This window comes from Barbus barbus (genome assembly GCF_936440315.1).
Source record: "Barbus barbus genome assembly, chromosome: 11".
Classification (NCBI taxonomy): Eukaryota; Metazoa; Chordata; class Actinopteri; order Cypriniformes; family Cyprinidae; genus Barbus; species Barbus barbus.
In genome coordinates this window covers 14,038,662-14,066,010 of record NC_136739.1, presented here as the reverse complement: position 1 = coordinate 14,066,010, position 27,349 = coordinate 14,038,662, and the positions used below count along the sequence as shown (strand labels likewise).

Sequence of the window (27,349 nt, the reverse complement as noted above, 5' to 3'; positions counted from 1 at the left end):
TCATACATCTGACTCTGACCTCTACAGAGTCTTTTCCTTAAAAGGCGTAATCCACATGTTGCTTAAACAAATCTGAACACAGGAGGAAACTTAGGAAGAACCATCACTAATAATAAAGCATTACTAAAGCCAGTTTTTGAGGACGAACAGTTTTGCTACTGAAGAAGAGGAAGCACTTACGGCGTAGACTCCAGGCTGATGCTGTTAGCTTGTGTTGAGGAAGCTGATTTGTGATTGGAGAAAACAGGAAGGCTGGGGGAGGCATGGATGACATGGTCCACCAGGTAACCCATTGAAGAGGGCCGTAGCCGAGGACCCTCTTGCACAAATAAGGAGTTCCTACTGTTGACAGAACATTTATAGTTGCTGTAATCCTTTTCACAAATATGTTTTATGAATAAACAAATTATCTGGCTGAAGGTAAACTAAGTGTTCTTATCTATTAAAACAAAAAAAGTTTTGGCACAGTAACATTTAAGGTCACTGTAAAGAGTACAATGTATTAGGCCTGTCACAATTATTGATCGTGGTTATTTGATCTAATCAAAATAATTTGAGATAAGATGATAACCATGATAATTTTGCAGTTTAAATATCAATCCCTTTTCCCATTCAAATAAGGATGAAAAAGAAAAAATATTAAATTATATGATATATGATGATACATGTACGTATACGTATATATATATATATATATATATATATATATATATATATATATATATATATATATATATATATATATATATATATATATATATATATATATATATATATATATATATAAATAAATAAAAAAAAAATGATGAATGTGACAGGCCTACAATATATTATAGTGCATTATTATACTTATTAATTTTACTCTTCCTGAAAACTCCCTCTAATGGCTTACTAATAATGCGGAAGTCTATCTCTGAATCTTTGCCACAGAGTGACTCCCTGACTTCCTGGATGGGTAAAACTCACAAAACCTGTCAAGAATGTGTCTAGGTCATACTTCTCCCCAAATTCAAGAACTTACAGTATTATTGTGCTTTAGGAAATTAAGAAATTAAAATTTAATTTTTCAAAAAATGCACAAATTTGGGCAAAAACAATGTTTAATTTTCATTAAAAAAAATAAAAAATAAAAAATTGCTAACTATTTTTCTTTGCATTTTGGAGTGAAACATGATAGACATGTTACAGTAAAATTCACTTACGTACAGCTTACATATGTATCTTTTTTCCTTTTCACTGCCCAAGCACCCTACTGTGTCTTTGCTCATTAGGTTGGGTGTTTCACTAAAACAGAGATGCACTCACTGGTTGGGCGTCCCAGGGGGCGAGCGGGTGGGCAGGCTACGGGTCTCCAACCTTTCTTCAGACAGTGAGTTCCTGCTCACTGATTCCCAGTCTGTCACACCCATCAACTTTCTGCCCAGGGGCTTGCTGGGAGATCTAGAGATGAAACACATTCTGTTAATCTCCACAGCACCTCAGTAGAGCCAAAGGCTAAGGTCACAACAGTAAGATATTATTCCATTGAGAAACTCTATGTTCATATTATGTGGACACCACGTGAGTGTTAAAATAAATCTCTTCTGTTGTTCTGAAACTTAATTAAATGAGATAATATTTCACCAACTGATCCTTCAAATACTTTCAAATTACTTTTGTAAAACTGTTCTTAATACGGATTACTGATAGTGAAATCAGTTTTGTTTTGAAACAGAAAACTTTGTTTTATCATGCTACCTTTATGTTCTCCAGACAGTTTTATTTATATTTTCAATGTTTAACTACAGGCGTTCAGTACATTTTGACACAGTAACCCCTAGTGAAATATCTCTTTCCACTGCATGGCAATTTTAGCAAATACTGACATTAAGTGTCGTCATATTTTGTTGTTGTTGTCATAATATCCACTTTGAAAGTAAAACAGAATCATTATTTAAATCATGTGAATCATTATTTCTTTTTTTGGGGGGGGGGGGGGGTAGATCACATTCAACAGTGGTCGGCAACAGATGGCCTGCAGGCCAAAAGTGGCCCGCCAGCAATAATATCTGGCCCGCAGCCAGATTATTTTGATAGCGGCTACTTCTGAAATAGATCTGTCATGACAGCAACAGTTCTCACAACCAGAGTAGGCTAAGTGAGCCGAGCGGTGTGATTTTGAAAGGAGCGAGGAGCAGATTTTTTTAAACGTTGGAGCGCTCCACCACCACTCCATCACGAGTACAATTCATGCCAACGATCTGGCCGTAATATATCTACATATTTAGCAAGAATTCACAAGTTTAAAATATTAAATATAATATTAAAATATTTAGCTAGCTTGATAGAAGGATTACTCAAATCAGAAAGAATGTGAATGACGGCAATGGACATGAGCGGGAAGTTATAACAGTTCTCAAGAAATTAGTTTGTTCCTTCTAGATACTGAATATTTTGAGCTGAAAGCATGATTTAAACAACTGCTATAACACTTATTCCAAACGCAATCGCTCTCTCAATAATGCATTCAAACAAATGTAATCTTTCATCTGTATTTGTTTTCGAATGAGCAGAAATTTGTAAGAAATGCATCGATCCGTAGGTAAAATAAGTGACGAAAACGTACTGATATTTTCATCACAAAAAAATAATTGCACTGCAAAAAGCAGCAATTATGCCTTTTAATGCTGACAACCATGTAATTAGCTTGTCATGTGGTAGGAAAAAAAGTTTGCACACTATATTGTTCCAATAAGCCACGTTGAAACAATCTTTTATTTATTTTACTTTTTAAATCTTATGTACTGTAATGTAACAGGCTACCGCTAGCAAGCAGCAAGCCATGTCCCTTTAGTGGCTCGCGTTATTTTATTAGAACGCGTTATTTGCTTTCCGTACCTTTCTGAATACAGACACCAACCCATCCCTGCACTTCACATCCCCTGCACAGCCTGGAACATAACCTTTATTTCCATGATCTGCCATTTTCGCTGTTGTCCTCGCTCCCACTCTTGAAACCAACACTGATGACTAAAACTGCTATTCATCGACTGGCCGCTAGAGGCTGGCTCTAAAAGCCCACATGTTAAAATGCCCAACTTTACAGCAGATAAAAAAATGTTTACAGCCTGGTACAAAAAGTGGTTTTGGTGTATATAGCTAATTTTGCCCTTCGTGACAACTGTGAGGGGGGTGAAATTTTTTATAACTCATCAGTTTAAATTATATTAAGCATTACATTTCTGCTTAATTAAGGGTATGGCCACTTGAGCGACAGGTGGATTGCCGCTCTGCTCCAGAGTGTGAAACTTAGAAAACTGGCTTTAAAGATTTTTATGTGTACAGAAAAAATTATTATAGGTAGGACACTGATGTTTTAATGAAAAGTATTATGACTTTTACCGCTATATTGATATTGTACTCTGCTTCTGCAAAAAGTGAGACGTCACGCCAAGGCAAAAGGCAGTAACTTCCACATTATATAGGGTGCATCACCATTTACAGAATCATTATAGTAACATCTGCATAAAATCTAGTGATCACTGGCTAGGCTATAACATCTAGTAATGTAATTAAAAAAATATTCTGACCATAACAACCAGACAAAAAGTTAAATGTGAGTGGATACCATTTTGCAACCAATTTATTTGCAATGTTCGCTTACATTAAAGGATGCAAGACAAACTTAGCCTATTGTTTTTACATCGAACTGAATTAAAATAGCTTAACCTATAAGAACGACTTGTGGATTGATGTGAACGCCAGCAGGGATAATGCTCCGAATGATTGTGAATTAAACATCTCCGATGGCATGCATTGCAATGGATTTTATCGACTTACAAGAAAAGGAAGGAAACGGATTTAATTGGGAACAGTTATTGATTTTGTGTGTGATACGCTTCATTTGAGTCCTCACGTACAAAAGTGGGCAGCCCCAGACTGACAGCTGGTACTGAGTGAATTATCTGCATTATAAAAAAAAAAAAAACACTTTAAAGATTATTTACGATTAACGTAATTATTGTTGCCAAGTTATCTAGTTGTTATTGCTTGCAGTGCTTTGTTATAATGGAACAGTTTGTTAGATCGCGATCTAATTTGTTTGTCTAATGAAGTGCCGACAGATGTATAAAAGTACAAAAATCTCACTGTAATTTAAACGTGGTAGACTTTAATGGACAGTAAAACAAAGGCAGAATACCGTATAACTCCAGGCTGGAACAGTATTGACAAAAGAATGCAAACAAATGCAGAGCACCATAACTTACTTTGAGCGTTCAAAAACAAAATCAAAGAGCGGTAACTGATGTTATACTGTGTTCTTCCTTGATACTTCAACACATGATAAAGGAGGTCATTAATGTCCCAAAATTATCAATAACAAATTTATAATAGATGCAGCCGCCATCTTGGATCGGTATTTTCGACGTCATTCACCATACTGTAGGTTCGCACAGAGCCGTTGAGCCATTCTGTGCATGATTGTGGCATCTTTCAAATATTCAGTGATTACTATGGTGAATGACGTCAGTTTACCGCTGCAATAAGGCGGACGGCTTATGTATAACGGCCCATAGAAGCAGTCGCTAATGAGGCATCTACATATATAGATCTATGGGGTCAACGTTATGCAAATGTTGGGGGCGCAGTGATCCCGACTGTTACGTCACAGCCGGTGTTATGTTCTGATTCGCCTGTTTTTCAGTGGTCTTTTTTATTCACAAGATTTACATGAGGAGGAGGAAACTGGTGTTTGAGGCTCATGTAATGTCATTTCCATATACAGAACTCCTATTATTTAACTATGCCAAGGTAAATACAGTTTTCCATTCTATGGCACCTAGATATAAACTATTTATATTTTAATTAAATACTGTTCTTTTGAACTTCCTATTCATCATAGAATCCTGAAGACAATGTATCATCAATGTTTAAATAAAATACTAAGCAGTACAAAAGTTTTCAGATTCTTGAGCACCATATCAGCATATTAGAATGATTTCTGAAGGAGCATGTGACACTGAAGACTGGAGCAATTGCTGCTAAAAAAATTCCGCTTTGTAATCATAAAAATACATTTAATTTAAAAAAATATTAACATAGAAAACAGTTTTCTTTTTATAATAACATTTTACAGCATTATTTACTTATTTATTTTTAATTGAGCAAATTCAGCCTTGGTGAGCATAAGAGATCTTTTTAATAAAAATAAAATAAGCATTTCTGAACCGTAGTCTAGTACTATAATAGCCTGATTTGAGCTATTTTTTATTTTTTTGAACACTGTTGAAAGCAGTGATTTGATATACATTACTAAAACATAAGCTTGTAAAACAGTTTTGGATATTTCAAGTAGATAGGAGCTGTACTTTCATGATTGGAAATATCTACCCGTGGGTGTTACTAAAACGGTGACCACCGAGTCAACTGACTTGCTTGAAAAGGACTTTGATCTCAACATGACTCTCAATGTTTCATGTAAAGATCCTGCAAAAAATTCACCTTCTGATCCAAGTTACTCCTCCTCACCAGCTGGTAGTTTATTTTTTAAGAAAGTTCACAAATTAATTTGCTAATGATCATTAACTAAAGAATCATATCATAACCGGTCACCAACACAAAATCCACACATTACCTTGCAAACACTCTGTCCTTGATTCCCCTGTCCTTGCCATACTGAACAGACTGTGATTCCGTCCTCCCACTGTGAAGAGATGTATAATGTTTGTCAGGATTTGAACTATTTCTCAATTTCACAACATATGATGCTTTTATATGTGGCTCTAAGTGCTCAAAGCTGTTTTCACTCTTTGTTGTTCAGAGTTCAAATATGTTTTATACTATAGTGACCACCAATAAACACTTACAAATCTAAAAAGCATCGCAAGATGAATTATTGATCACCTCCCCTTCCTAGTTTCCATATATCTAAAACTGGCTAAAAGAGCATCATCAATTTTTCAAAAGTTTATCCTCAGGATTTACTAGAGTATTTGTTAGTGTTGACTAAGGTCAAGCCTTTTGGTGACTGTGGCCTCCCTCAGCACACAAGTGACTACGGCAGATGACAAGACTAAAAATAAAAAATAAAAAATTCTACGTATTTATGCTTAAAAAATTAATCCCACACAAAATTAATGTTTTGGAATGTTTGGAAACCATCAGAATGACTTGCTGACTCAGTTTCCTATATAATTATAATAACTTTTTTCAGCTGTTATTGCAAGTTTTATTTGCAAATAAACTTTCCATGTATTCAAAAGAATAACTTAAGATTTTTAAGATTAAGAAATTTAAATATTAAAGAAATGTAACAATCAAATAATTAATAAACATAAATTTATATATTTAAATGTATACACATTTTTAAAAATGCATAATTTTGTACGTTTATGGAAGTGATAAAAATGGTAGGGCAAGGCGAAATCTGAACAAATGGCCTAAAACTGGGCAAGCAGAGAAAAACAACAACAAGCTGCAATTCCTAAAACTACATGCTCTCCATTTGGGTCCATTAAAAAAAAAAAAAAAAAAAAAAAAAAAAAGCACTAGAGGAAGATCTTACCAGTATCTGAACTTGGAGCCCAAACTGAAGTAGTGCGCAAAGAAGTTCTTCTGCGGAGGAACGGGCCGATCTAGCCGAAAGAAGGTGTGGTGTTCAACACAGGTCTTCCAGAGGTTCTTACAGGCCCTGTAGTTTACCATGTTGAACCCGAGCAATGTCTCTCTCGTCTCATGCTGTAGGCAAAAAGGAAGAGAAAAGATCTTAAAGCTATTTGATCAAGCATATTGCATCCTTAACCCAAAACATGGGAGATGTTGGTGACATTTACATTCCCTGCTCTGAATCTTATGTCGTTGTGAACATGGGCCTCGGTTTGAAACCTGGCCAAAGTACCCACCCAGAAATCTCTGCTCAGGAGAGACCTATTAAAACTGACACTCTAATCTGCAAGATTCCATTGGCCACTGGGGACTCCAGAGGGGGGTAAATGCACTTCCCAGAGTGTTTTTGGTTCTGCAAATCGCAGGCGCTGCGACCCAGGTCCAAGGTAATCGTACCCACTCAGCCAAGCCGTGCCATCTGGGCATCAATTATGGATCATGACATCATTGAGTTCTGCTTTTAGTACAACTGCTTCTGAAAGGCCCCCGTGCATTATTCACTCCGCCGGGGTGTTTTGAGGTCTCCAGCAGAGGGTCTGTGGCGCTGTGGAGAACCGGTTCAGGCAATCGGTGCGACTTTAATGTCAGATCTCATCCCGCTCCCCCGCATGCAAAATGCATCATCTAGTCTCCATAATTAATAAGCTGTAAAGAGTCTCTATCTCTCGCCACATCACTGACAGCAGGGCGGTAATTACAGAGGGATTTCAAATAAAAGATCAGTGGTGCTATGGGAGCCAATATGCTCTTTAATTTGATATTGCCTGAGCAAGATGGTTTATTAATAGGAATTACTGCTCCCTGCAGTTTGTAAATGGGACTGGTGATGTCTGTTGGGGTAATTTTATGATTTTACAAATTGTAATCAGCTAACAGTCTGTTTGTGCACCCATACCATGCCCTACATTTTTAAATCACAACCTAATTATGATATTGTGGCACATTGTGACATTTGTTTTGCAATAGGCATCATATTGTGAGGTAGCTGGCAATGCCTTAGCAAACAATGCTTACTCAGAAATACATTACATGGCCAAAGTTAAACATGTTCTGGGTGCCGTTTTATGTTGCTTTGCCTTACTGATCAAGAATGACAGTATTAAAAAAAGTGTACCACTTACAGCCTCTTTTCTCAGCTGGATGAAAAACTGCTTGCATTTAAAAGATATTTTTACAATCTTCAACCTAAAATAGAAAAAAAAAAAAATTGTTGGCACAACAAAAATACATTTTCAAGGGCAGCAACAAACACTTATTCTGAGCTGTTAAAACTCCACGACCCATTTCACGGTCCTTTGTGTCTCTAAGCTTCACTCCTATTAAAATATGACTCAGAGTGAAGCTAAATATATTCTACACAACACACGCTCTCAAATGTCTGAATAAACACATGCTGGAGCAGCCTCAACCACTTATGATACATTCTGTCACACAGTCCCCAGCACAACTCACAAACAGTCAATGTCTGAGATGGTCAATTGTCTTTAAAGGGGTCATCGGATGCCCATTTTCCACAAGTTGATATGCTTCATTGGCATCCACCTAGTTTTCTATTTTAGAAAGCATAGTATGATATATACGCAGTTTTAACAATCACTTGTATGAACTGCAGGGGTGAACGATAAAATAATCAATAAGTGCAACCGTTCGCCCTGAGAGGCTGGCTGACATCTAAGGCAAACAGCCCCTGTTCTCTTCTGGGCTAAACATAGTTTGCCTGGAAAGCATCTGTGCGTGTATTTCAAATGGGAGATGCTTGGACTACAGCTACAGAAGCAGCTGGGCTTGAGTGCCAGAGAAACAGCCTGGTGATGGAGGGGGAATAAAGCTTCGCATGATAAGGATTTGGGTGCTGCTCTTAACGGTTACATTTGATCATTTAGTATTCTGCACAATTTGAAATGAGTGAAAACAAAAATGCCGAAGCATTTAGAACCCCCATGGTGTATTTCACCCCATTAAGAATGGAATTTAGTTTGTTTACATAAACAACAAACAATTTTAAAAATATTTATACAAATCTCTTAATTTAAATGTAAATTGTCATATTTTCAACCAATAATCTGTTTAAATGCAAGTTAGTATGAGAATAATTTAGAGTGATTGGTAAAAATTGTTGTATAAATACTTCTTCAATAAATAAATAAATACATTTTTATAACAGGGGAAAAACCTGCAAGTAAATGTAATAATTTAGTTCATATCAGTTAATAATGAACAGCAATATTAAAACCAAGGTCTAAAAAAAAAAAAAAAAAAATCAAAAGATCATTAATGACAAAAAATAATAGTAATAATAAAACAATTCTTCCACAAATGAATAGGAGATCTCCCTACCATATAAATCTCTGCAGCCACAACAAGCAACAGGACAATTTGTTGGTTGTCTGGCTTTCATTTCTGCTGCTTTATGCTGAGCAAATCTTATATAAAACATTGTATACGTTCTGAACGGCTCATATTATGCAGCACTGCGCAGCATTTAGTGTTCGCAGACAAACTACCTGGTTGAAACACACCTGGTTAAAACAGTGTAATGTGCAGACCACAAGAACACAAAAAATCATAGCAACAGAATCTGTATTTTAAGCCAGAAATCTTGATTTAATAATGCCTTGAAGCTGCCAGCAATGCATTACATTCAAACTGTCTTAAGTTTGCAACCTCAGTTTCATTTCACTTCATGACTTAAATTCAACCCGAATGACACCAATAAAGCAAGTTCACTTACCATGGAAAGTAGTTGATTCGTACCCTATTCTTGTAGATGGCAATGCCAGCTGACATCACGCCTATGAAAATCTCTGTGTTGCTTTGATCCTGAAAGCAAGAACAGAGGGAAAGAGAGAAATTATTAATGAGGATCATTCAGCATTTTCGAAACGTTGCTGTGTAATATTATTTAAAGAGTTAGTCTACCCAAAAATGAAAACTCTAAATGAAAGATCATTTGTCTTTTTCCGTTTCAAGCCTGTATAAATGAAAAGCGCTGCAAAATGTTAATACTTCTCTTTTCCATACAATGAAAGCACAAATGGTGATTATAGTCCTCTAAAGCCATAAAGGAGCTTTGCGGTTTCATTGATTATCTCTATTTGTAGCATAGAGGCTGGTGTGCAGATACACAATAAAACAGCTCTGACTCACTCACCCTTGCATAGTGCAGTTCCACTCCATAAAGATCCAGCGTTCGTGCCGTGTTAAGGTAATTGAATTCAGACTGTGCTGGAGTGAGTCCACTGTGCCCAGGCCAAAAAAAAAGGGAGAATAAAGACTCAAAATGAGGACATGTGCTTCAGATTCACATCACAAGACAGTGAAGTAGAGGTAAGTGGGTGTACACAACTTGTGTAAATTGCATAAATCGGTGCCTTTCAGAATCCACCGATTTGTTAGTATGGCTAAGATGCGGAGGACATTGAGCTTCCTGTTCTTAGCACAGCTCTAGAGTGGGAGTACTGAGCCATGAGCGCTGAGAAAGCACATGTGCGTATGTTAACTAACCGTCATGAATATTCATAAAGCCATATGTGAAATCAACAAGACACCTTCATTTTGGCAAATTTCTGACAGTAACAGGAAGTTTTGATTAGAATAGTGCAGCGACAAGTTCAGAGCAGTGACTCTTACCTGTGTTGCTGGTGATGTTTGGTGACCTCTTTTTCAAAGGCCTGAGGCTGGTTGGGGATGAAGCAGAACTCAGACAGGTATCCTGGCAAATTCTCAGCTTCACTGTAATCACCCAGCTCAGCTGAACCACACAATACAAGCACAGCGTTACGGATAACAGCCGTGAATCATGACAGTACAACATGAAGACCATGTCACTGTATATAAAGGAACAGGATCACTTATGGACACACACTGGTGCCTAAATCTCTTAATCCCTTGCTTTGTGTGTGACTTACATAGATTATTATGTGACCAAAAAATCGGAGCAAAATGCTCTACAAAATTTTTTTTCCCCCAATAATACAGGTTTTTACTTTTGAAAGAAACTGATACTTTTATTGATGCATTATTGGATGCATTTAATTTATCAAAAGTGACAGTAATGTATTTTACATTACGAGTGTTTCTTGTGCAGGATTTCTGAATGTTCATGTGACACTAAAGACTAAAGTAATGCTGCTGAAACTTCAGCTTTGCCATCACAGATATAAACTGCCTTTGTGTTTTCAAAAAACATTATTATTTAAAACAACTTTTTAAATATTTTATAATACTTCTGATTTTACAAATAAATGCAGCAGCGGTGAGTATAAGAGACGTCTTTCATTTTTGAGTATACTAATAGTATATTATATTAGAAAATAATGATTAAAACAGTGACAGTCGTGTTAATTTAAAGTGTATGAATGAAAACGTGTGCATATTTTATAACAATGTAAATGTTCTTTATAAATACACAAACCCAAAATGAATACAAAAGAGTATATTTCTTCACGTTTGCACGTTTTAAATTATATTTTCCTTTTCTTTTCTTTTTATCATGTTGGGCAGTCTTTTTTGTTGTTGACCAGTTGACATTCAGCTTCATTTAAGCCAAGCATTGGAGTTTCATTACAATCATCCTCATTCATTTAAAATAAAAATATGAAACACTAATGCGTCAAGCTATTCAAGAGTTTACGATTATTAAACACCTATTACAATATTTATCATCATGTAACACACAAGCGCTCAGTAATTCTTTGACCCAAAAAAAAAAAAAAAAATCTTCAAATGTAGCATTTAGCATCAATTCTGCCACTATGGCAACTTGTCAGTAAACTCTAAAGCAAACAAAATGAGTTGCAATAGATAGCGCTGCCCTAGGCAACTGGACTCAACAGAATCCCCTCTGACCTATATAGCGCCCAAACTGCATGCAAAAAGCCCCGGAGAGACCGGAGCAAATGTGCTCACTACAGCAATCTGTCAAGAGTCATTATGGCTGAGCTCAATCTGGCAAGCGGACCCCCGAGGGCCCGGGATATGCCATGTCACTGCTCCAACTCAAATGGGCACTATTAGGTTAACTAAGATGTGCTGGGCTGTGTTAGTGCCTGCTGTACTTCAGAGAGATTTCTTGCTCTCATTTACTCCTGTTTTACAAGCTAGTGCTTGTTAAGTGTTGAGGTTGTGCACAGATGGAATGTGCCGTGCTGAGCTTGTGCAGTTGTACTTCGGTGGTTTGCTTGGAAGCTCATTACTGGATTTGAGTTCGCATGATACTATAATATATCAGAAAGAAACATGGGACATTACATTGGCGGAAAACAACTTTAATTATAATTCTGCTACTATGCTAAATTGCTATCAATTCCTCTCACTCAAGAAATAGAGAATTACAGGCGCCTCTTTTTCGACACCAAACAACATTAAAAAAGGATTTAAAATTGTAACATTAAAGTTAGTGCGACCAAACCAGAATTAAAGCAAACCACATGTAATTGACTGTCACATACTGTTCTGCTTAAAAAACTGATTTAGATTGTGGTTTCTTTGTCATGTAGATCCTACAACCATTCTTTTCAACGAATGGCTCATACTTACACTGAACAGCGTACGATGCCAGAAGTGCGGCAGTATTGTGCGGACAGGGCAGTCTGGGAAGGATATAAATGATATTACATTAACAGTGTAAAATGTTAGAGATCAAACCAAATTACTGTATTTAAGTTGAAGCCATTGAAGAACATGCACATGCAAATTCAGAAGCACAAACTGCAGTGGTATCACAAGATGAATATTGAAGGGACAAATCTACATAGTGCTTAGTTACAGATATCATTTATCAACCTACTTTTAAACTGAATTTAGGAAGAGATTTCCAGTTAAAAATAGCCACACATGATCCAGCTCACCTTCCACTGAGTATGTCCTGCTTAATCTGTAGAAAATACTGGTACCTACAAGAATGAAAAAACACGACAAATAATCTTTGTGAGCCACTAGATTAAAAATAACTCAGATGTACTGTTCATGAGGTGAATTTTTAAATATTTTAAAAAATAATAAACAAAGTGTTAGTTCACACAAAAATGAAAATCAGTGATTAATTACTCACCCTGATGTCGTTCTAAACCTGTAAGATCGCCGTTCATCTTCAGAACACAGACCCTCCATAGACAGCAAGGGTCCTTACACGATCAAGGTCCAGAAACGTAGCAAGGAGATCGGTAAAATAATCCATGTGACATCAAGGATTCAACCGTAATTTTACGAAGCTACGAGAATATCTTTGTGCGCAAAAGAAAAAAAAAAAAAAAAACTACTTTATTCAAATTCATTTTAGAGAATATCCGCTGGACGCAAACAGCGTATGCTCTTCTGTGTTAGCTGCATACCGGATGTGCTGTTTTCATTCAAATCAAAGCGTAAATATACGTAGATGTATCCGTGCGGTGTGGCTGACTCAGAAGAGCGTATGCAGTTTCCGTCCAGCGGATATTCTCCAAAATGGTGCTACGCTGTCGTAGAGGAGACAAACTGTTGAATAAAGTCGTTATTTTTGTTGTCTTTGCATACAAAAAGTATTCTTTTAGTTTCGAAATATTACGGTTGAACCCCTGATGTCACATGGATTATTTTACCGATCTCCTTGCTATGTTTCTGGACCCTTGCTGTCCATGGAGGGCCTGAGAGCTCTCAGATTCCATCAAAAATATCTTAATTTGTTTTCCAAAGATGAACGGAGGTCTCACGGGTTTGAAACGACATGAGGGTGAGCAATTAATGACAGAATTTTCATTTTTGGGTGAACTAACCCCAAATCAAACTTCCTACATACAATGCCATGCTATATTACACTGCAGCAAAGTTTAGATACTGGAGTTTAACTAACATTAAATAGAACTACATTATTATTGAACCAAGCAAAACCAAAGGCAAGACCCTGTTACGAGGTGTCCAAAGTTTGTCTAATTTGATTATAGCATAAAGATTAGGGGTGGAACGATACATGTAGCGAACCGTCACGGTACGGACATCTCGGTTCGGTGCATGAGGCCTTACAATGAATACAAGCAATTCACCCCCATCCAGAAGGGGGCGCCTGCAGTAATGCAACGCTGTTTGATAACCGCCAGCAGAAGAACAGCGAATGCCATGAGTTGCGCACTTGAAAACAAAGCCCACTAGACAGTGACCACGTGCTGATTCTGAATGCGTCTCTCACATAGACTGACAAAGGAGTATACTTTAAAGGCTTGTGCACTCAACTGTTTGCAAAATGGAGCTTGGTGCTCATGTATCCTACCTCTCTCATTCGGCACAAATCCAAATATTCCATAATATTTCCATATTTGCGATGTAACATCTGAATGCTAAACTATTATTTATTATGTAAATTATAAGCTTTGTACTTCAGTAGTGTTCCAACGGTGACACAGAGGCGGGTGCGCTGATGTTTGGTTCACTGTATTTTATTTTGATAAAGTACCAACTGCGCTGTCAAGTTAGCAATGCTGGAACTGATGTGTTTTGTGTGTGTGTGTGTGTGTGTGTGCGTGTGTGTGTATGCATGTGCGTGCGCTCCAGCGTTTCCTTATACCAGCACAAAAATGAACTGAAACGGCAGGCTACGTTAACGTGTCGCACTGTTTTTTTTTCCTAGTTTAACTGTAAACTAAATCAAATATATTTCAAGAATTGTTTCCTTGTATGTATACATGTACGAACCATGACATCTGTGTACCGTTCCACCCCTAATAAAGATATAAACTAGGGCCGGGACTCGATTAAAAAAATTAATCTAATTAATTAGAGGCTTCGTAATTAATTAATCGAAATTAATCGCATTTTAATCGCATATAAATATTTGACCTGAGAACAGTGAGAAGTAAGTTTTTTTATATGGATTTTTAAATTTCCCATCCACAGGGCCAACCAAAGCGGTCTCATCAGCTTCTTTGTCCATGTTCACTATGGTTTGTTTTTGGCTGTTTCTCAATATGCGTTCTTCAGCGATCTTGCGTCCTTGTGTTCTCGTTCTACGTCATCATTAACCATCGAAGTTCAGTTCCAATTCTCAAGAACGCAAGTACAGAGGATGCATGAAAGTGCCCGGATATGTTCTTGAAACTGAGGATGCATCGAGTGCAGACTTGAGAGAATCGAGCCGTTAGAAATCCCAGAAAACGCTGTGGGTGGCCGGTGTACGGAAGCCTGTAAGCTTTAAAGTCGCTCTCACAAATACGGCTCTTCAAGTTGAAAGTAAACATTTATCATTTTGTTTTGGTTAATTTTAATAATGTTATAAGACCCGGAGAAAGTCTGCATTTTTATTGGCATATTAAAATGAATCTTAACAGTAAAACATATAACGCTGTAAAATAAAACAATACAATTATATGAAAGTAATATCTATAATAGTATGAAATGTTTTAATAAGTTATGACATTTTGTAATATTTATTGTTCATTGGCCGTTTCTTATGCTGAGACTATGCGGTCAGTTAAGCAGGAACGCAGTACATCTCAATTCTCATAAGTGTGCGTTCTGTGTTCTCGCGTCCTTCCGAGTTCGTTCTTCCAAGGAAGCTTGGCAAGACCGGTCTCCACGAGAACGCAAGCCCGTTCTTTGTTTGTTGCAAGTAGCGCATTTAGAAACAGAACGCTAGTTGGTGCTCCAGTATAATCGGTCCGCCGAAACTCATCCAGTGAGAAACGTTCCGCGGTGCAAAAATAAGTGCGATTAAAATGCGTTAAAAAAAATTAACGCGTTATTTTTGTGTAATTAATTAATCTAAATTAACGCGTTAAAGTCCCGGCCCTAATATAAACATTTACATTTATGCATTAGGCAAATGCTTTTATCCAAAATGACTTCTGTGACATTTTATTAGTTATTGCTTTCATGGGGAATCAAACCCATGACCATGCTCTACTGTTTGAACAACTTCTACTGTTTTATCACCAAGTTCAGTCCCCAATATTTTTGTCTGTTTTCCTCCTTGACATTGACATTCGCTGTACACATTTGGCAGTTGCTTTCTTTCAAATTAGGTTACACTGCATACATTTTATTTGTTCACACATTCTCTTGGTACTGAGCCCATGATGAACTCTGCATTGCTCGTGACATTCTCTACTGTCTGAGCTACAAGAACACTATAAAGAGATAATGCAACATTATCACTATGATTCATCATGACACTGTGCATCTCCATTTCTCCAATTATGGGTTAGGCCACGGGTCAAACTGAAAATGCGCGCTGCGCTAATCACGCATTAATAAAATTTGTGCCGTTAAAATTAATTTGAAAAGAAGCATTAATGCATTCATTTTGACAGCCCTAAAAAGAAATAAAATAAAGAATCCATGACATCAAATCAGTTTTTAGATTTTGTCTATTAGCCTTGAGGATCTTTAAATTCTGTGTACACTTAAAAGCTGGCAAAATAAAAAAAATTTAAACACATTTAAAATACAACCTATATATAGATGACTGAATTTGTTGATACATTTTTGTCCAATAAAATGACTAGAACATCCTGCCCCCCTTCAAATAGTCTAATGTTTAGAACTTGGATCTTAGAGAAGAAAAGGTATTTCAACAAAAAAAAAAAAAAAACGCTTTTTAAAGGGGTTATATGATGTGATTTCAAGTTTTCCTTTCTCTTTGGAGTGTTACAAGCTGATTTTGCATAGTTAAGATCCCTGAAGTTGCAAAGACTAAAGTCTCAAAACCAAAGAGATATTCTTTATCAAAGTTAAGACTCTACCACGCCCCCCTAAAACGGCTCATTCAAACACGTCTACGTCACGATGTGGAAATATTTGCGTAATGCTGCCCAAATGTTCACGTAAAGAAAGAAGGCTGGTTTCAGTAACCGCAGTAGTGTTGATGCAGCCGTGTCAGGGAGACGCTGTGTAAAGTTTCTATACTAAAGCAAAAGCACTTTATTTGGCCTTCAAATAAAAAGTAGATGAATTTAAGAATCATTAAGATTACTTACAACAGAATAGCACAACCCAGATGTTATCACAACGCATTTTATGGACGACCGTTTAGTGAACCTTGGAGAGGAGGTAATTCTGACTTTTTGAACATTAAAGCATGTCAACATATTCTGTTACACCAAATATATAAAATACTGATCTTTAAAAAAGCATCATATGACCCCTTTAAACCCTTTTTAAGGTCTTTATACATCAAAGCTGAAATCCACTCACCGTGTGTATTCTTCCTGAAGTTTGTTGGGGTCACTCACAAAAAATTTCACCCGGAAGTTCAGATGATGTGGAGAGCCCCCTAGCATTTAATTCATCAGAACATTGTGTAAGTGCAAAGATGTACAAATACAAAGGAGGAGAAAGAATAATCTGGTAAATAACAGCCTAGGCTGGTGCCTTTTATAAAATTACTTACTTTTTAATTGCTTCCTTATGGGTTTATTTGGATCCAGCCATCTCTATAAATTATTGATTGAGAGAAAGGAAGAGAGAGAGACAGAGGTAGAGAGATGAAGAAAAACCTTAATAACATGGCAACAGTCCAACACAACCTAATGCCACTCAATAATTCAATAGGCTTGTGTTTTCAGCTGTGGGGAGGTGGAGATGTACTTATCTGCAGTTACAACACAAAGAGACAAACTGAGTGTGTTTGTGGAGTAAAAAACTCTTTAACTTTGATCGAATTTCAGCTGAATCAATAGAACTACAAAGTCTGTTCAACCACAGATCGAGCGATTTGTAGATGCCTACTGGTAGACTGATGAAGATGTAACATGAACACTGATAGTATACATACAACACAAAGACTAATGTGTTTGCTTTCATCTGAATGATGCCATTTTTTGTTACTGTAAGGTTTTCGGAAAATATACACCAATGTTTTTTTGGTGTTTAAGACTTTAAAACGAGTTGGGCCACCCAAAAGGGGGAGATGTTTCACAGGATCTTTAATCCTGAACCATTGTGTGTCCTACATTCCTAAATGTGAACCTATTTCAGGAATACTGGCCATTCAAACACTCAAGCCTCAAATGCTTAAAGCAAAACCTCCATGAATCCCTGAGGGCAGACTGGCTCGGCTCCGGCCCATCTTTGAGCTTGACCTTTGAACTCACCGGGCTATCAGAGGAGTCGTCGGCCAGGTGCAACCCAAAATAGTCTCTCTCGGTCAGCTCCAGGTGCGTGAAGACAGCGTCCAGTAGGATCTGTCCTTGATCATGCTTCTACAAAGATAGAAAGAAACATGTTAGTCCTAAAAATAAATGTTACAGGATTATTTGAATATTTTGTTATAATATTTTTAATCATTTGAATAGATTTGCATATTAAAAAAATATTTTTTGTATTTATTTAATATCAATAAATTTTGAATTTGACTCACTTAATTGCATTGAATACAATCATTTCCTTCTGAAATATACTGACTTCAATACTACTATACATTAATACATTTCTATCCCGATTTCATCACATTCATTTTGCTATGTTGTCCAGTTAGTACAGAGTATAATAATAAAAAAAACATAACCTAGAGCACAGTGTAACATTATAAATGAACCAAATCAGGCTGTAGACTAAAAGCAAAACCTCATTAAGCGTTGCTGTTGTCACAACAATTATGTGCATCTTTGCAACTGAGTGGCTGACATCAGCGCCAAAGTAAAACAGGAAGTATGCCCATCTTTCCAGTAAAGGCCAGGCCACTTTGGTAGTTAGAAATAGTCAGACGTAATAGGCCGGTTTTATTGGCTGTCAGATCCGTTACGGCATCCTGACAGCAGAGCTGAGACTTTAGCAGCGCTTTTATTTCCTGTTTTAGCCTTTTAAAAGGTCTTGGAAAAGCCAAGACAGCATATTCTGAACACATGCCTTCAGAGAAACACAGACAGACAGTTCAAAACACATACATTCTGTGTTGCTCAATAAACAAAATATGGCAACAGTTACATCAGCAGAATGAATGACAGGCCAGTCGGGAGGAATCGGACAGTCTAACGCCTCTGCAGAGCTGCAAAGTGTGTGAGGAAATACAGAAAAATGGAGCACAATTACAACATACATATTGACATTTCACATGGAAAAACTAATATTGAAACAAAATTATAGATCAAATCGAAACATTCTAAATTAATTTGCACTTTAATGCTATTTGTAACAAATTAGAATATCATGAAAATGGTCAATATTTTTTGACACTCATTTCAGAAAGTGAAACCCATATATTATATAGATTCATTAGAGTGAAATATTTAAAATATTTGAAAACCCAAAATTCAGTGTCTCAGAAAATTGGAATATTACATAAGATCAATAAAAAAGGATATTTTAAACTGACATGTCAGGCTTCTGAAAAGTATGTTCATTTCTATGCACTCAATACTTGGTTGGGCCTCCTTTTGCATGAATTACTGCATCAATGCGGCGTGGCATGGAGGCTATCAGCCTGTGGCACTGCTCAGGTGTAATGGAAGCCCAGGTTGCTTTGATAGCGGCCTTCAGGTCATCTGCATTGTTGGGTCTGGTGTCTCTCATCTTCCACTTGACAATACCCCAGATTCTGTATGGGGTTCAGGTCAGGCGAGTTTGCTGGCCAATCAAGCACAGTAACACCATGGTCATTGAACCAGCTTTTGGTAGCTTTGGCAGTGTGGGCAGGTGCCAAGTCCTGCTGGAAAATGAAATCAGCATCTCCATAAAGCTTGTCAGCAGAAGGAAGCATGAAGTGCTCTAAAATTTCCTGGTAGATGGCTGCGTTGACTGTGGACTTCAGAAAACACAATGGACCAACACCAGCAGATGACATGGCAGCCCAAATCGTCACTGACTGTGGAAACCTCACACTGGACTTCAAGCAACATGGATTCTGTGCCTCTCCACTCTTCCTCCAGACTCTGGGACCTTGATTTCCAAATGAAATGCAAAATTTACTTGAAAAGAGGACTTTGGACCACTGAGCAACAGTCCAGTTCTTTTTCTCCACAGCCCAGGTAAGATGCTTCTGACGTTGTTTCTGTTTCAGAAGTGGCTTGGTAGCCCTTTTCCTGAAGACGTCTGAGCGTGGAGACTCTTGATGCACTGACTCCAGCTTCAGTCCACTCCTTGTGAAGCTCTCCCAAGTGTTTGAATCAGCTTTGCTTGACAGTATTCTCAAGCTTGCGGTCATCCTTGTTGCTTGTGGACCTTTTCCTACACAATTTCTTCCTTCCAGTCAACTTTGCATTTCATATGCTTTGATACAGCACTCTGTGAATAACCACTCCTTTCAGTAATGACCCTCTGTGACTTACCCTCTTTGTGGAGGGCGTCAATGTTCGTCTTCTGGATCATTGCCGTCAGCAATTGAAGTCAGCAGTCTTCTCCATTATTGTGGTTTCAAAGAACATTGTCATTAATTGAAACTCAAATGTAAATATTCTAATATTTTGAAATACTGATTTTTGACTTTCACGAGTTGTAAGCTCTAATCATCAAAATTAAAACAAAAACTTTTTAAATGTTTTACTTTACATGTAATGAATCTAAAATATATGAAAGTTTCACTTTATGAAATAAGTTACAAGAAAAAAATGAACTTTTTCATGATATTCAAATTTTTTTTAGATGTACCTGTATAATGTATGAGGACTGTAGAGAGTATGTCTGTTGATAGGAAAACAATGCCAAAACCCAGAAATTGAAGGCAATTTAGAAATCCCTTCCAGGACCAATCGTTCAAAAGTTTGGGGTCAGTAAATTTTTTTCTTTCCTTTTTTGAAAGATTTTGTTGTTGTTGTTATTAAATTGATAAAAAGTGATAAAGCATGGTTAGAAAAGATTTCTGTTTTGAAAAAATGTTCTTTTTAACTTTGTATTCATCACAGAATACTGACAAAAATCATCACAGATTCCAAAAAAAATATTAAGCAGCACAGCGGTTTTCAACATTAATAATAAATCAGCATATTAGAATGATTTCTGAAGGATTGTGTGACACTGACGACTGGATTAATGGCTGATGAAAATTCAGGTTTGCATCACAGTAATAAATTATATTTTAAAATATATTCAAATAGACTTATAATATTTCACAATATTACGTTTGTTTTTTGTTTGTTTTTTTAATCAAATGCAGCCTTGATGAACATGAACTTTTTAAAAACAAACAAAATCTTATTGATCCTTTTGAATGGCAGTGTTTATCACTAGGTTCAGCTCTAAACTAGTATGTTCAAATATGTGATTTGTTATATATCAGCATAAGAAAAATGATCAATAACAAATAGGTCTTAAAAGGCATAGTCTGTAACTTATTTTCTCCAATAAATATCCCATGCTTGAACACCACATTGGGCGCCATAAGCATAAGTAGCCCCTACAGACAATGTCAGCAACAAAGGAAACAATGTATAAAATTTACACTGTGGGAAATTTTTTAGATATATCCAAAACAGGAAGTGTTTATAGGCTTTGATTCTTCTAAATGTTTTTTTAGGATGTAGTTATGAACAAAGTTACGGGACTTTCAGACTCTTGTGTTTCCTTCCCCTGCCCTCAGCACTTTTGTGTAGATTTACACACCAATTAAAGTGTCTGAGAGGAGATTTGCTGCAGTCTCATGGCCTCATGGCGGTTTAAGTGTGCATATTCAACAGAAGTCTACAAAAATAACGGTCAAAACTGGAAGTGGGATTCCACTGATGAATGTATGTAAAGTACATGAAAGTCATAATGAAACAGGAATATTACTTACTTTTGTCATTTAGCAGACGCTTTTGTCCAAAGCGACTTACAAATAAGAAAAAGTAACTAAAACTAAAAGTTGCAACTCTATAAATACTATATACCCACATATTTAAGAAAATAAAGAAATTAAATAAAATTGACATGCATATAACAACATTTCAATAATAAATATATAAATGAATAAACTAAAATAAAAAGCGATACTTCTATCCCTTGGTGGAGTCGCATGGTAGAGTTGATGGTCTTTACACTCGGTCTTCACACTAGGAGGGCTTCACACGACGACTGCCGTGGTATAATAACCTTTTTTATACCAATCCAACCAATCACCATTTCAATTCAGCTGGACCCACTTTCCTGTTTAATGGCCAAGCAAGTGCACACACTGACAAGATACGCGATACAGTACGAGACCAAACACGATTTCAGCAACTCTCAACACAGTAAACAAAAATATTAGTGACAGCTCTTCCATATTGTGACAACAGATTATCAAAAAAGAAAAAAAAATGTAGGCAGGGACTTGGTTGGTTCTATCCTTCAGTTGTTGACTGAATGGAGGCAGAAAGGCTAAATATTAGCTTGCAGGCAATTTTAAGAAAATGCTGGGGTTCAAGCAGATTAAATGATTGGAAAAGTCTGGCATATGTCACCAGAGAAAAGTCTATTGTTTTACTAGAAGATAAATCTTTACATTATGATGTCAAATGTGAAAAAAAAAAACTGATACATGCATGGATGAATTGTTCACAATAATATCAATAACATGCATCGTAAAAATAGATATGGTGAATTGACATTTCATGCCAACTTTATAGTAGGAGAGAAGAGTGGTATGACAGAAATGCAAGCAGACGTGTGGCAGCTTGTCCAGAGATCGGAACTCTGCAGGAAGCCTGCGAGTGTTTTGAAGACAGTCAGTCATCTAGACACTGCAACCAAAGAAATCAGCAGCAAACACAGTCTAGTTACGACGTCTGTGTTTTGATACCATGGAAAGACTGGTACTGCAAAGGAGGCTCACAATGTATTTGGATAATTAGGCCACAGTTATAGCCAGCATGAAATCATAATGTTATTTGCTTTCTTAATACATGTTCCTGGGGTTATTGTGCAAGATTCAATAGTGCATGTTTTGAAAGAAAAAATGCAATATCATAATTTTTCAACAAAACAGCTCAGCTTATGAAACTAATTTCCTTCTAAGATCATGCCACCAAGGCCACCTAGGCATGTTAAATGCATCCAGAGCTACAGACGGCCTGTTAATCGTAGGCCAGCATGAGAGAGTTTCAGTCCAGGTAATGGGCCCCTATTTGAAAAGACATTAATTGACGTAATGGAGTTGTGTGTATTACTTGTGGATTCAGCTGTTTGAACACTCATTCTGATGGCACCCATTTAACACCATTGGCGAGCAAGTGATGTAATGCTTAATTTCTCAAAATCTGTTCTAATAAAGAAACAAATCTCTATAACTTTGATGGTGTGAGGTTGATAAATATTCAGCATATTTCATTTTTGGATGAACTATTCCTTTAATCTTGGAAAAAGATTAAAGATATTGCTTATAGCCTATTGTGGTATATATACACAGTGCAGTACAATCCCATTCAGTTCACATTCGCAGTGAAATAAACAAAACTATGCCACAATGCCCACCTTGGCATTAGGGATGTCGCAATTCGTCGATTTTAGTCGACTATTTGATTTTTTATAATCATCGACTTCATTTTGCTCGCGTCGACTAACCAGCAAAATACCAGAAGTGGTGCATTTCATGGACGAGAATCCATAAAAAACATTAGACTATTTTCCAAGGCTGCATGGCATATTAAACCCATTTTGTTCAATAAAACCATAAGATTTCTTGCTTTTGATACTTTATTTGAACTAATTATTATTGGATCATTGCTATGTGTATTTTAAGTCATAAAAGCTATTGTTCACTTAGATCTATTTTTATTACCACAAAAAAAAAAACATTATTATTATAGTAATATATTAAATAATTTTGTATTTAAAGAAATAAAATAAAAAATAAAATAAAACGTATATATATATATTTATTTATTGATTGATTGATTGATTGATTTTTTTCAGAAATACTGCACATTTACATTTTTCACCTAAATAAATTCTGGTAAATAATATTTCTGGTAAATACTTCTTTACAAAGTGTGTTTTGATTATAATTTTATTAGTAGTAGACTAGAACACGTGGATATGTTGTCATTCTGTAATACTGAACTTTGATTTCAGTGATTTGGACTATGAGATGGACACTTGCTTCTTGCACTCTGTGTTGCACTTTACTTTTTAAAAATATCGGCACCCTTGGTAAATATGATCAAAGAAGGCTGTGAAAATTAATATGCATTGTTAATCCTTTTGTAAAAAAAAAAAAAAAAAAAAAATCTTTCATTAGATAAGAATTTAAAATGGGGGGAAATGTCATTATGAAATAAAAGTTTCTCAAATACACGTTGGACACAATTATTGGCACCCCTAGAAATTCTTATGAGTAAAATATCTCTGAAGTATATTCCCATTCATATTCACAATTTTGAGCACTCCAGGGGGATTATGAACATGAAATTATCCAGCCATGGCTTCCTGTTTCACAGAAATATAAATAGGAGGGAAAACAAAGCCCAAATTCCCTTAATCATCCATCACAATGAGAAAAAAACAAAATATATTCCGGATGTGGAGCAAAAGATAATTGAGCTTCACAAATTAGTGAAGTGGCTTTAAGAAAAGTGAAAATTCATTTCCGCCATCAGGGCAATAATTAAGAATTTCCAATCAACATAAAATGTTACAAAACTGCCTGGAAGAGGATGCGTGTCTGTATCGTCTTAATGCACGGTGAGAAGGAGAGTTTGAGTGGCTAAAGACTCTCCAAGCACCACAGCTGGAGAATTGCAGAAAATAGCGGAGTCTCGGGGTCAAAAACCTTAAACCTTAAACGCAACATGCACCTCTTCAAACAAACAGTTGAGACATATTTATGATTTTTTTTAACACCTCGCCCCCTCTTGATTATTTACCTCTGATCTTCCCTCTCTCCTTCTATTAGAACTTGTGCTTCTGTTCTATGTGCATCCTATACTCATCAAGGGCCCGCTGTGCTGCCAGACTATCTAGGTCACTGAGAGGTCTGGCACAAAAATGTATGAGACCAGAGAGGAGTGTGTAAATTTGATCAATGGGGCCGTTACATGAGGACTGGCTTTCCTGGAAATGTTGGTTACAAATCAGAGAGCAGCATGACATACAACATCCAAGTAAGAATGCCTTGATTCATCTAACAAATCAGCAGCTGTTTAAAGTCAGTCATGTGATGTTTATAGGTTTATTGCTTGCTCTATTTCAATATGGAAAAACTTCCTGATATACAGGAAATCATCTGGCAATGTAACTGATGAGAAAGGTAATAAATAACCACCGAGGAAAACCTGAGCAACCTTCTATAACCTGAGCAACCTTTAATTTAGTGTGTTGGCATGAGCCCTTATTTCAAGTCAGGACATAACAGTTCTCCATAAGGGCCATTTTACACGATGAGAAAACAGATCAGCAAATGAAAGAGCTGGGGATTTGTGCCCTTGCTTGTCGCGTGTGTGGGGTGTGTCGTGGCAGCTTTATACTGCAGGTGCAAGTATGTACATGAATCTCTGGAACCCTGAGGGCCACTTTTCATTCAGCCAGAATGTCAAGCATGCATCCCTTCTATAAGCAGAATATACACCACTATCCTCTAGCTGGAACATGAGCACTATGATGGCGACTACTATGCATGGAAAAACATCACAAACATGGCAATTTTCAAACAAACATGCATACAATTTGGGGTTCATTGAGGGGATCATTGAGGGGATCATTTTATAATAAATTATATTAATAAGACTTTAACCCTTAAAGACCTAGAATATTTTTGGGTCACCTGACATGCCTGTACTTGTCTTTGTTCACCAGTAGTAGTAGTATATTTTTTATTTAATGCCATGTCAGCATCTTAGGCTATTTTCATGGCAAAAAAAAAAAAATACAATTATAACAAATACAATTAAAACCAGCAAACAAACAAGTTATATTACACAATATGTTTTACATTAAAATGATAAAAATTCTAAAAAAATCTTCTAAATAACTAAATAACTCTTTAAGTGAGTTCACATCATAAAAAAAGTTGTCTACATGCATTAAAAGCGGGACAGTCCAATAAAATGTTTGACAGAAAGGGAAATCTTGCAGAACAAGCATTGAGTAAGGCCTTCACCTTTAAGCAAAAATGCAAGTGCGAGTCAAGTCTTGTATGACCAATGCGACATCTGGTAAATACCACTTGATCAGCAGTCAGCATCAAGTGCCATAAAGTGGGGAAAAAAATGATTTGGTCCTCTGCTGATTGTGTACGTTTGCCAACTAACAAAAAAAAGATTTTTCAGTTCTCTATAATTTTAAATGTTAGGTTTATTTTAACAGTGAGAGACCGAACAAAAAACAAAACAAAACAAACAAAAAACAGAAAAACGCATTTCAAAAAAAGTTATAAATTGATTTGCATTTTATTGAGTCAAATAAGTATGTGACCCCTTCGCAAAAACATGACTTAGTACTTGGTGGCAACACCCTTGTTGGCAATCACAGAGGTCAGATGTTTCTTGTAGTTGGCCACCAGGTTTATCATTATAAATAAGAGAACCTGAAATTTCGGTCTAGCTGATTTAAAGTCCCAATTTTCCTTTTGTTTTAATAAGAATTAATGAATTTGACAGAATAAAAAAAAAAAAAAAAAAAAAAAAAAAAAAAAAAACAATTGGGTGTTTTTTTCCCCTGTGTACTCAAATAGAACCTCCAGAAGTTTGGATTTAATTTTTCTTTAGAAAGTTGTATTTGGGTGTTATACACTTTCAAATAAAATTGTCTACATCTAACATTAAATTGTATTATAAGTTAAAGCCATTTAATACAATATTATGAAATGGCTCTTTTCAATGAAAAACAGGTCTATTTAGTTTACTGACAATATAGATGTATCCAAAAATGTTTAATGAGTACAGTAAATAGAAACAGTGTTAAATAACAAAACACGGTTAAAAAAAAAAAAGAGTGACCTTTTTTCAGAGAAATATATTTTCAATCTGAGTATGAACAACAAACACAAACAGTATAGCAGTAGTGAAAAAATTGCACAAATTGCCTGTACAGCAAAATGAGAGAGAAATATGCCAAGCGCAACAGAAAAAAATTTGCAAATTATCTTTGCACACTATAAAAATTATTTACATAATATAACAACCAAACGGATCAATCCGCTGGCACTACTCTGCGTCGGAATCGATTCTACCGAAACATCGCCCAGTGACGTGAAAACATAAATTCCAGTGCTTTATCTGATATGCACCGCTGTTTCATCCATGTTTTTGGTATGTTTTATGTCAAAGTGCTCTGTGTTTTTCAGTGTTTTGTCAGAGAGTGCTCTAATGCAAATGTGTTATTTTGTGCTTGTTTTCATACACACACGACACACTTTATTTTCACTTTAAGTTTGTTAAAATTTCCAAAGAAACATGCTAATTGGTGATTCAAAAGACCTAAACCTACGTTTACTGGTTGAATAGATAACAGTTTGAACCGATCTGGGCACGGGGGAAGGACTAAACTTCAACAATCGTTCCTGTTTGGCTCAGGGGAACAAAATGCATTTGTTTCTTTTGATGAATCAATGCTGATCAAAATGTGATGACGTAATCACATTCACTATGGAGCCTCTGAATGTCCAAATGAGACATCCGGTTTCTTTCTCAGCTGTTTCGGTTCACTTAAGACATAACTGACTGCGTTTACCAGAAGAATACTCGCCAAAACGGCATTTGAACATAACTTAGTGTGTATGTTTCCGTTCAAAGAGAAGTGAAAGAGGAATCAATCGGTGTGAATCTCAGTCTGAATCACGCCTCTCTCTCTGCGTGTGCTCGTTTCGGGTGTGTGCGGCAGCGGTAAAAAAAATAAATGGTTTAAAATTGTT

At 36.3% G+C, this 27,349-nt stretch overlaps 1 protein-coding gene across 2 annotated transcripts in view; it reads right to left on the bottom strand.

Moving 5' to 3' along the window:
* LOC306877069 (tyrosine-protein phosphatase non-receptor type 4-like) overlaps positions 1-27,349 on the bottom strand; it is a 74,100-nt gene that overhangs the window by 15,194 nt on the left and 31,557 nt on the right. The window contains exons 3-16 of one of the 2 annotated variants that reach the window (XM_079428607.1): positions 18,538-18,598; positions 17,706-17,813; positions 17,003-17,045; positions 16,807-16,885; positions 12,495-12,539; positions 12,184-12,236; positions 10,276-10,396; positions 9,797-9,884; positions 9,377-9,465; positions 7,767-7,830; positions 6,545-6,717; positions 5,615-5,683; positions 1,306-1,440; positions 181-342 (exon numbers count right to left, since the gene is read on the bottom strand). In XM_079428607.1, coding sequence (XP_079284733.1) covers positions 181-342; positions 1,306-1,440; positions 5,615-5,683; positions 6,545-6,717; positions 7,767-7,830; positions 9,377-9,465; positions 9,797-9,884; positions 10,276-10,396; positions 12,184-12,236; positions 12,495-12,539; positions 16,807-16,885; positions 17,003-17,045; positions 17,706-17,813; positions 18,538-18,598 — 1,290 coding nt within the window. The remainder of the gene's footprint in view (positions 1-180; positions 343-1,305; positions 1,441-5,614; positions 5,684-6,544; positions 6,718-7,766; positions 7,831-9,376; positions 9,466-9,796; positions 9,885-10,275; positions 10,397-12,183; positions 12,237-12,494; positions 12,540-16,806; positions 16,886-17,002; positions 17,046-17,705; positions 17,814-18,537; positions 18,599-27,349) is intronic. The other variant, XM_079428608.1, reaches the window with a different exon arrangement.